The following is an 11,475-nucleotide window of genomic DNA, read 5'->3' on the forward strand; positions in this document are numbered from 1 at the left end:
CTGAACTATTGAAAAAATGCTATCAGACTGATAATTTCCGAATTCACCAAGTGATTCCAATATTCAGTGAGAATACTCCAAACAGCCTTTGTGTTTACTCTTCCTGACAGACATCTAAACATTAAAAGATAAAGCTATTTGAGTTATGCTGCAGCAATATTAAAAAATATTCTTCTCTGCTCTATTGCCTTGCCAGGGAGCACCATTGTATCTCACATTTCTCTACCCCACATCTAACCCCATTTCCCAGCTTCCCTGTGTTACAACGTTGTTTTCTCTACTCTGTTCACAGGTAAGGCTGCAAACAAACAGTTGAATGACACAAGCTTTCTTTTACTAGTGCTATTCACATCCTGACCTGTGCATGGACTCATGGTAGACTTACGCATAAGGGTGTGCTGCTTTAGTAGTAATTGAGAAATGAGATGAAAAACAACGGGAATGTTCTTGTGTTTTCTTTGGCCCAAAGTGAGAGAGACAACATGTTCCATGAGATTATAGTAATGCATGCTCTGGAACACGAATTCCTGTGTGGAGGATGCAAGGGTGATCATTTCTATTCTTTTTCCTTTTTAGCAGTTACAAATCTTCAGGTGTTTGGGGGAAAAATATGAAGCCACAAATCTCCACAAGTAGATAAGACTGGGTTGCAGAGAAGACCAGATAAGAAAGCAAACTTGTCTGCACAATTCAGAAAGGAGTTAAAAAACTGAGGACCTCCAGCTTAAAGAGAAATGTGCTGCCAAGAGAAGGAACCATTAGAGAAATAAAAAGGAAGGGAGAGAAAACAACAGTATGAACTCAAGATGTAGAAGAGTGGATGGAACCGAACATCAGACTGGCAATGAGAGGAATGAATGGGTGGAGGCATCTGGCCACCAACTCTCAGTTCAAGCCCAGAGGAAGAAAAATGTAACATTAATCACCAATTTACAGACATCTCCCATGCTTTGTCTCCCCTGACTGCATTTTGTTACGACACAGGAATGCATCTATTTATCTATTTCACAGTCAGTTCATTTGAACTAAAAAGGTATTTAAGCCACCCACACAAACTTCCTCTGAAGTTCTTCTCTTTTGCAATACATTAGCCATTAATTTGATTGATTTGCTTCAACATTTTTTTGCATAAAACTCTTCCATTTGCAGGTAGACATGCAACCTCACAAACAGAGAGAGAGCCAGGTATGGAAATGAGGTTCCATCACTGCCTCTTTTAAGAAGCCTCCCAGTTGGACTCAAAGACCTCATTCTGAAGTTAGTCAATTCAGATGAGTTCCCCCCCAAAAAAGTGAATGGGTGTCATTCATGTATCTTGTAACCTAACTGAAGTCTGTCCTCCAAATAGATTGGTCTTTTCATCTGAGAATTTACTCAAAAGAGGCTCCAGTGTCTACCTGCCCTTGGCAAGTTCTACTAGCACTACCTGCTTGCTGCACTGACACCAAGATGCAACTGATAATATTTTGTATAGAAGGAGGTTTCTCCTTTGTGAAGATAAATAAATGTCAACTCCAGGTATCCAGGTCTGGAGTAGTAAAATCCAAACTCAAGGCAAAATAACCCAAACAAACCTGGGGAGGAGTTGTCTCTTTTCAGAAATTCAAATATTCTCTTTCAGGATGGCTAAAATTTTTTTTTTCATTTTAGTGGTTAATATTGTTGGTGAAGGAAAAAAAAAGGAAGCTAAAAATGCAGATCTGCAACCAGCATAAACAAAAACCCCACCAGCAACAGAGAAAGCATTATTTAGAAATGAAACAAAATGAGACATTTCAAAGAGCAATCCTTCCACTAACAGGAGGACAAGGAAAAGGAAACTAATTCACTCTGCACAGTTTCTTCTATTTTGTCCTCGGGCGTATACTCCATCTCCCTTTGTCCCCCAAATGCATTTCCACTGGCCCTGAGAGTGCTTGCATTGACCTTCTGCAGCCAAAATAGCTTGGACAGAACGAACCAGAAAAACAGGAGCCAGCCAGAGCAAGGGGCAACGCAGCCATGGCCACGGACCTGGGGGAAAACTGCTATAATTAGCAAGGCTCATACAAAACCCACGGCACTCATGGAGCTGCTGCCTTCCTGCCCTGCCTGTTGCATATTAAATCATTCAGAGAAGAGGGAAACAAAGCCACGGCCTGCAGAACTCTTCACACGCCCTGTCCTGAGGGGTCACCTCACCATCAGCACCTTCCTCCACTGCTGTTGCTGGACATCCATCTCCAGACTGTGCTCTGGAGGGCTTTAATTAAAAATTAATATTTACTCCATGTTCCCTATAGCCATCTCGTTCCCTGCTCTCTGCTGTTTTCAGTTCCCCGCCCAACTGGAATTCAGAGCTGGCTTACCGTGGACCTTTATTATTTTACCATTTTAAAATCTGTGACGTTGTATGAAAAGCAGACCTGGGCTCCTCCCTGAAAAGTGAATATTAGTGACAAATAGCCGGCAGGAAGAAAACAAAAACATCTCTTCCAGCTGGAAAGATAGGTGTTAATTACCCGTGAATAACCTGTTTGTACTAGGTGGTAATACTCAAGCACCTGAAAAAAACTTGTTTGTAACAAACTGTTTCTCTTTCTGCAATGTCATTAGGTTGCCTTAAGCACTTTTCTTTCCACAATTCTGGTACTTCTGGATATCACGAAGTCAGTAAGTTTTCTTGTTTCGAAATCCAGGGGGAAAAACGCCCTAGGGACTGTCAAAGTATTAATACAACATTCACAAACTCTCCATTTTCAATCATTTACTGAGTTAAATATTTCTGAAGTACGTTTAAGCATCTGTGTGACGTTTGTTATATTTGATCGAGACACTTTTTTCCTATCAAATTGAAAGCTGAAGGATGTTGCCACCGATGTGGTATCATATAAAATAATTTTAAAAGATCTCATATAAAAAGCAGACATCAATAAAAGCCAAGTATAATTATCAAATGCAGTAGCTCAGATGCCATTGAAAAAAGCAGAAGTTTTCATCTGCTGTAGCAAAACAGATTTCAGATGCTTCACTAAAGGTTGGGGTTTTTTTCCTTTTGCTTTTTACCCGTCCCGGTACGGAGTGGCATAAACTCTTGTTTTTTGTGGGTGCTCGTGTGGCTTACGACATTCCAGCTGTGGAAATGCTTCTCAGTGAACCCTCCCTTGTTGTTTTTCTCTCCAAAGCCTTAAGAAAAGTTCTTAAACAAAGATCTTAAAATAAAAGAGTCCTGGCAGATGATCTCACGATGTGCCCTGGGGTTTCCATGGCATTTAGCGAGCCACCAGTGATTAGTACATTTGTCGAAGGAGTAACTGGTAACTGCACTGAAATAATCCCTTTCTTCTGGCTTCGGGGTCCCGATGAAACCTGCTCTCGGCGATGGGAGGGACCTGGGGACCTGGCTGTGCCCACGCAGCCCCACTGAGGAAAGGGCTGTTTGCTGGCAGTGCCTCTGGGCACGGGGGGGACATTTCTTACAGTTACTTCTTTTTTGACAGTGTTTTAACCTAAGACCTCACACCAACCTGGAATACCACCTGTTACTGGATTACGTGCAGCTGTTTCTGGGTCCTGCTTGGTGGGCAGGAGCTGGCAGATACTGCCTTTGACAGCAAGCAAGAAGCCCAGGTGAATGGGAAAAACAGGAGAAACTCCCTCAAACTGGGATCAAGAAAGCACCAGCTCCTGTCTTGCTAATAAAATAAACTGTTTTCCTCCAGATGATGAATGCTCACCCTGTTTTGCCCCTCCGTTGCAGGGGCACAGAGGGAGTCTGGGGATTCAGGGAGGGTGTTTCACACACACAGGGGTTGCTGTGTGTCCGTGGCTGGCACACACCACCATGGAAAAACTGGGTCAGTGCTGCTGCTGTGCCTGAGACTCGGTGTGCATCTTCAGGGCGTGGGCTGGGACAGAGAAAGGACTCAGCAGATGACAATGGGGCTCAGTGTTTGCCGTACGATGTCAGCAGCACAGCAGGGTTTATTTCTTAACGAAGTGAGTCACTTGATTGGTATCAAGTATCTGTTGAGCTGAGTGACGGGGCGGATGCGAATGTTAGAGGACCTCGTTTTAAATATACCATTCACCACTCTGGACTGGCTTGCGCTGTGTAAACAACATCAGTGAGAGATGGAAATACATTAGGTTAATTCCATCTGGGGTTTTGAAGTCTCCTGCTTCCTCACAGAGCTGAGACTGCTTTTCCAACAACATGAAATTCACCTCAAAGCCCTACATCCCATCACAAAAAAGCCTTCCCTTGGAAAGGGGAAAGCCAGAAGTACAGGGTAAGTAAAATCAGATAATCAGCACAGTTATCTGACTTCTGCATTCCAGCTTACTCAGCTGAACTGGCTCGCTGGTGCCAGTTCAATTAATTTCTGGGCATAGAGCAGTGATAGGGGATAGAGTCACCCCAAGGCACCCAGAAAGGAAAACTGTGGGAAACAGCAGCCAAGAGGGAGTAAGAAAATGCCTCCACAATGCATTTGTGATGCCATTGGCTTTATCTTGTGCAATTCCTATAGCTGGAATTAAATCTTTGGGCTTTAAGGGTCTTGGCATATGTATGTTTTGGTTTCAGGCCTTTTCATCCCATTTACTGTCACTGAGATCAGCTGTAGTATTGCCTGTGACTTTTAATGGAGGCAATGTTGAGCCCTTTAATGCTTCATTCCTGACTTTCTCCCGCTGAACAGCAGAGGAAACAACAGGAATCAGCCTCAGTCAGGGGTGAGAAATACTTCATGTTGTCTTTTTCACTGTGCCAGAGAAGGGTAAAATATTGCTGAAACTTGTGGACTCCTCGATACACATCCAGAAATTGCATTTAAACACTGATTGATGCTCCTGGTAGAGAAAATCAGCTTGAAAGATGTGAACAGGATTCAGTTGGGTTCTGTTGAAGCCCTCAGCTGTGGGGTAGCATTTGTGTGTGAAGTGGAGGAAGGAGCCCTGCTACCTGTGACACACAGAAAGAGACCTTTCCACACCACTGCACTGGTGCCTTTGAGTTCAGCTGCCAACCACTTGGTCAGATGAAGAAACCCAGCGTGTAATAATTAATTCCTCCTAATTTTCAGTGATGCTAATGGTAAACAAGGTCACTGTTCAGTCTTGCATAGCACATGGTGCTATGTTGGTTCTGGCTGCAGTTGCCAATAGATAGGAATCAATGAAGTGAGAGAGAATAGCTCATATTTTTTTAAAGGGAGACATTATATATATTGTGGAGTTTTGACAGCAGAACTGCTCTCAGTTGCTGATGCAAACCCTATAAATGTAGGCTGAGAAGAAAGAGCCCAAAATGGGTCAGGAGCAGAGAAGAGCATTTATTCTGAGATCACAGCAAACTGAACACTGCCAGCACTGAGTCCTGTTCTTCCACAATCTGTTATCACACAAATGCTTGTATTTTCAGTCTTTCTTTGCTTATAAATAAAAGTATTTTAGTTTTATTTTTCCTTTAAAAAGGTATTGAATGTATTTGGGGAGTAGGAGAAGAACTGAATCTTAAAGATTTTTATACAGTGTTCATGAAAGGATTTGGAAAGCTAAATCAGGAATTACTGATAGTTTAGCTTTTTATTTGTCTTGTTTCAAATAAGAAGTTATGTTATTGATTAAAAGAATCCCAAGAAGTACCTGGATTGACCAGTGACAAAATACAACAGCAAAATAAATGGAAGAAGGGATTTAGCTCTGCTCTTTTCTACCTCATGCTTGGTCAGCTTAATTATGTTAGCATTGTTTAAACACCTTTCTTTTTAAAATATGGGGAAAAGTGTCCTTAGAAGTTTCTTTATTTGAAATGAGTATTCCTGTGGATGAATGGTTAAGACAGAAGTTAGCTTCTAAATTTCTAGGGAATTTCTAAAATGTATTTTTTAGCCGCTGTTCAGTTCTTGCTCAAGGAACTTGAATGGAGGCTGTAGTGCTCCTCTTGGTATCACTTGGGTGATCCTTCCTCCTCACATGGTCCTGAACTCCCTCCAAGCCCCTCTGGCAGCTGCAGGATCCTGCCTGGACTGGGCTCTTGCCACATCCCAGCCCATGATTCTGAGTAATAAGAGTGACTCAGGAAACAAACACATGTGACACCTCACAAGCAGCTCTGTGAAGGCTTCCAATTTCACACTGAACAGACACATGACTCATCACCTTGTGCTGATGGCTTCCTATGTAGAGAGTGGTTCCGTTAAGCAGCGCTGGCCCTACATATCTCCAAACTCAAAATCCTGGTTTCAGGAAACTATTCCTTTTCCAAATATTCAACATATACATGACAGAGGAAAAGGTGTGATAGAGAAATAGAAAAGCAGAACTGCAAGCATCACCTGCTCAAGTCTGATTTGTTAGTCCTTAATGAAGATTTTTGGATGCAAGAAGAGAAGCAACTTATCCTTTAAGCAGCATCCATGAATGAGAAGGATGCTGATGTGACAGCACAGGTCCTGCAGCGACATGGCTAAACAGCCCGGGGTTAGTCCTCGGGCTGCCTTTTTCTTTTACTTAGGGCAATGAAAAGGCTCAGAGTGTCTTGTGATAAACTACTGCCTGGAGCCCGTTTCCATCTGTAATTGTTAGCACAGCTGAGTATTGTCCCTGTGTTAAAGGAATCACCCATTACTCCGGGCTCCCTGCATGACTCAGCTCCTGAGTGCTATTTCGGGTGGCAGAGGGGAGAAGCTGCCAGGCTGGCATTCCCTCCTGCTTTCTTTGTGAAAATAGGATGTGGCTCTGCACGACAGGCATTGGTGCTCTGTGAACTGTCTGAAGGGCTTACACGGAGCGCAGCCGTGGCCGTGCGCTCTGATATTGTTGATGGATTATAAACGATCCATTATCCACCCGCTTGAGGAAAGCCAGAGGAATGGAAAACTAAAACGTGAAACTAGTGAGCACAAGACCGAGCAAGTGATTCATGCTGTGTGGAAAACGGGCCTCACTGGGTGTAGGCCTGTAGTTCTGTAGAATTAAGTACAACCACAGTGTCTAATAATTTATTTCATTTACAGCAACATTTGTCTTCCTCTCGGTCCTCAAAAATGCCTGGGCACAGCGCATGCACCATGGGTGAGCCTTGACCGTGTCTGCTTCCCCAGGTGCCTTTCAGCCCCACAGATGGCAGAGGAGGTGGAACTCTGTTCTTCTGCTGTGAGGAGGCAGATAAGGGGACAGAGCAGATTTTGCTTAGCACACAAACTCAGTCTAACAGCAATTAAAGCAGATTTGATCTGGTTTGTATTCCCTCTCATCTGCAGTTATGCTGGGTTCAGAGGGTTTCTCGTTCACTCTCTTTTCTGAGCTCTTCTCATTGGGGAGTTCAGTGAGAAACATGAACACCACCACCTTGTTTCCCGCAGAGCTGCAGGAGGAGCTGGAAGGGCTGGGCACATTGCAGAAGGGTGCTCAGCTTTTCCACCATGACCCCCTCAGAGACAGCTTTCTGCTCTCCTTGCTTCCATCATTTTCAGCTCCAAGACTAATTCTGGAAACACATCCATAATGCTGTGGCCTAGGACTATTCTTTCTCTGCATTAGAATATTTTTATAGTCCATTTTACCAAGGAAACACAGCAGAAAAGCTGCAGATTGGCTTTTTTTGATTATTCTCTCACTTCTTGCTGAAAAGTTTCTCTCATCAGTCTGCTGAACAGGGAAATTTCAACAGGGAAAACCAAATTAAACACAGTTTATACTCAGATATAAAATTCTCACTCAAAGAGAAATGGCTTTTTTTTTTTCTCTTGGGAAAAAAATTAATTTCCTCTCCTGGATTTTGAACTTTATTCCTTTCTTACAGATCCTTTGATGAGAAATGAAGGACCCATCAACCATCTCCAAACTGATCATGCAGCACAGAAAACCAAAAGCCCTTGGAGGTGACAGGAAGTCCCCAAGCATCAAACTGAAACTTTAAAACTGGTGAAGGAATGAAGGAGTGAAACATCCCAAATGCCCAATTAGTCAGTTTTATTAACATATTGTGTGTGGTCTCTGTGAAAATCTGGCCACATCTCACAAACTCTGAGACCATCACAAAGATGTTGCATGTGCATATCCCATAATAAAGCTATTAGAAACCCAAGAGGAGTTTTCTAGTGTGAGTCATGATACTCAGGAAGAGATGAGGCAGGGCAGCCAATTCACTTTTCAACAGCAGCGTGAGCCCAGCACAAAATCAGCAAATCCAGATGACCTGGATATCGCACACAGAGTTTTATTTACAGCCTCAGAAATGCCTAAATCTCAACCAAGCTGCAAATCAAACTCCCTGCACTGATTTGGAGGCGGGAGGGAAAGTGCAGATGCAAGCAACAGCTTCAAAGGTTTATCTGTAGTTTGTAGCACCCACCTGACTCTCCAGTAAACTTGGAGAGTGCAGGACCAAGGGTTGTGAGACAAAGGAGTGAGAAGATGGATGAATTGGTCCTCACTAACTGCACAGAGGAGAAGGAGTGAGACCTTAGAAGACATCTTGAGAAAGAGATTAGTTTCAGGTACAGCATTAATCTTTCATTTTCTTAGTTTATACTTTTTTAATCTCAAGGAGATTTTGGCTTTTAAGAAGGGAACAAGTTACAACAGAGCAGCACTGCAGAACACCCTTGGGGTGCCTATGAACCAGAACAGGTTTGGGAATCTGCAGCTCAAGGCCCACAGTTGTCATCCAGGGAGCTGCAAAAAGGAAAGTTGCCCTGACAGATGTTAGCTACAGCCTTCCAGCAAGGCCACCCATTAACACTGAGAAACAGTTTATGGAGAACAAAGTGACCAGGAACTGGGCAGAGCAGAACAGTGCCAGGGCCAAGATGCAGAGAACACTGGGTATGCACTTCAGATAGAGCCAACATGAGACAGACAGGGGCCTGAAGCAGCCCTTCTTTCCCAGCTATGGCAGTATTTTCTCAGTTCAGTGGCCCTGCTTGTTCACTCCTTAAAACTTCACTGTTTCTGGACAGAACATGTCCTTACCAGGAACACCCATCCCTTGGGGCGGGAGAGGATGGCAGAACATCAGCCTCTGCTTGGGATCAGTCCTGCAGATGGTAGAGGTGGAGAGAGGAGAACAGCAGGCAGGAATTACGGCAGGCTGTAGGGATTAAGATTAGGTACATGTTCGACCCATCCAAGGCTCAGCCAAGGAGAGCCCATCTTCACCTGGACTGAACAAGAAGCATGGTGGAAGCCTCCAGGGCTCTTGGAGACAGATGCCAGCAATACAGAAGAAGCTGTAATTTAATGTGTGGAACAAGGAGGAAGGGAGTGTTGGAATGATGGGTCTAGTGGGAAACAATCCTCTCAGGAGTGTAGCTAGGATTTGCCCCTCGTGCATTTTCTGCCCACCACAACAGCATTTCACAAATCCTCTAGCACACAAGTTCATGAGGAAGAGCCTAGAGGAAGATTTTGAGCATCTCTTAATAGTAGATGAAGTAATTGGGTGGTAAGATTTTTACCCAAGGTGTCTCCAGTGATGACCAAACAACACAATTCCTATTTTAGACCCCAAATGTTCAATGACTGATCAATACACAGAAACCCACAGCTGGTGATTTCAAAACTATTGTTATTTCCCTGGAAAGCCTGGAAATCTCTGACTGCTGAGCAAATAATTTTCACTCATGAAAGATTTAAGCTTTGTCGAAGTGGCGCTTTGCCAGCAGAAAGAGAGGCAGTGCACATCAAAAATGCTGCTTTTAATTTTGGCTGTACCTGCTGACCCTGACCTGGTGACAGATGGAACACACTGAATGTTTCATAATGCATAAATACTTTGTCCCTCTGCACAGGATGGACTCAGGACTTCTCATAGCATGACACACTGAATGGCCACTCTTTCTCCTGTACCTGCTGGCACCTCACAAGGCAGCTAAAAGCTGATTTCAAAGCCACTGCTCCTGCCTGGGGGTCCCATAGCCCTTTGCATCCTTCTGGTTTTTATTTCAAAAAGCGCCATTGTGTGCTCCTTCTGAAAACAGGGCTATCCCTCTGGTTTAGGCACATCCATGAGTTTGCCCAGCTCATCAGTGATCACAAGTAATGAAGGACAAGCATAGCTGGTAGAAATAAGGGTGTAGTTACAGGCTTTTTCATCAAGTCACACCTTCCCCCTAACCTCTAGGCTGAGAAATCTGTGCATGCTCCAAATCTGGAGAGGTGTCAGTCAGACTGAGTGTGCTGAAAGCCAGTATGGATAGATGCCTGGTTTAGGACCTTTCCATGATCCTTTGAAGTATCCATACAAGACAAAACAGCAAGAATTATGAGAAAATTGACACCCTCAAGCAAAGACAGACTTTTATTCTGAAAAAACTACTTAAATGCAATCTGCTGCTGTGTAATATATATGCCAGAGGGACAAAATATGGTGTAAAGTAAGATCTCAGCAAGCTGAGATCCAGCTTACATATTTGGCCTGTTTAATCCAAGGATGAAAATAATTACGCAAAGTCAGTCTAAGCAATCCCAGAAGGATTTGAGCATACGAAACACAGTCACTGCAAGAAGCGGAAGGAAGGGAGAGCTTCACCAGTTTTAGTTCCCCTTGGCTTTCCTACACTTGTGTGTGAATTTGGCCCAGAAAACTGTCTGGCACTGGGGATGGTGATCATTCATCCTCTCTATTTGCACAAGAATGTGGGAAGGGCTTAGAAAAAACTCCTCTTCTCCCATCTGGGGGTCTGGGTGGGTGCCAGTACATTCAATGATGCATAACCATTTCAAGAAGCTCCTTGCCACTCTCTATTTTGTAGGCATTTGTAAAGAAAGCAAATGCACATGCCCCAGCAGTACGTTGGTTGCTCTGTCAGGATAGGGGGTATCCTACTTTTCTCTGCTTGTCATGAGAGCAATATGAGGCAAAAAGGGAATAAAATCAGGTCACATCTAGCACACATCCAACAAGATTTTCAAACCCCGGCAGCCGGGGAAAAGAGAGAGGAGAAACTTACAATACAGGTAGAAAGTCTTGATGTGGTGTGTGCTCAAAGAAGCCAGAAACTACATCTTCTTGAGGCCACCAGGTGCCTCTTCTCCTGCACATCAGCAGCAAGGCAGAGGAGGCAAAGCAACAAGATGTGCTGCAAGAAGTGAGGTCCTACCTGGAAGCCATGGGCAGGTTTTGGTCCCAGTGTCCCAGCTGACAGCTGTCCCTGCAGTGACGGATGAGGTGCTTTGGGTCATTCATGCTGGCCCAGGTCCCAGGGTGGGGCCAGCAGGGCGGCTTTGGCTCCAAACCCCGCCTCACATCATGTGAGCCCGTCACTGCAAGGTCTTCCCAAAGGGTGCTCCTGTCTCCCATGTCTCTGGGAGCCCTCCTGAGGAGCCTCTCTGCGTGTTGAGCAGCAAATTGCAGCCAGTCTGCCTCGCCTTGGAGTGCTCGCCAAGGCTTTGTTTGTTTTCTCTTCTGTTTCAAACATCCTTTGTGCCTTTCTGGCTCAGCTAGTTAGCTAGAATGCTCAGCTTCTCCAGTTTTTAAGTGCTGCC

At 44.2% G+C, this 11,475-nt stretch overlaps 1 protein-coding gene across 1 annotated transcript in view; it reads right to left on the minus strand.

Annotated features, from left to right (window-relative positions):
• The window catches only part of LOC103612251 (protein AHNAK2), a 64,371-nt gene extending 53,184 nt beyond the window's left edge, over positions 1 to 11,187 (minus strand). The window contains 1 exon segment of the mRNA XM_017728944.1: positions 11,091 to 11,187. Coding sequence (XP_017584433.1) covers positions 11,091 to 11,172 — 82 coding nt within the window. The 5' untranslated portion in view covers positions 11,173 to 11,187.
• Positions 11,188 to 11,475: the final 288 nt, after the last annotated feature.

This window comes from Corvus brachyrhynchos, unplaced genomic scaffold (genome assembly GCF_000691975.1).
Source record: "Corvus brachyrhynchos isolate BGI_N302 unplaced genomic scaffold, ASM69197v1 scaffold1, whole genome shotgun sequence".
Taxonomy (NCBI): Eukaryota; Metazoa; Chordata; class Aves; order Passeriformes; family Corvidae; genus Corvus; species Corvus brachyrhynchos.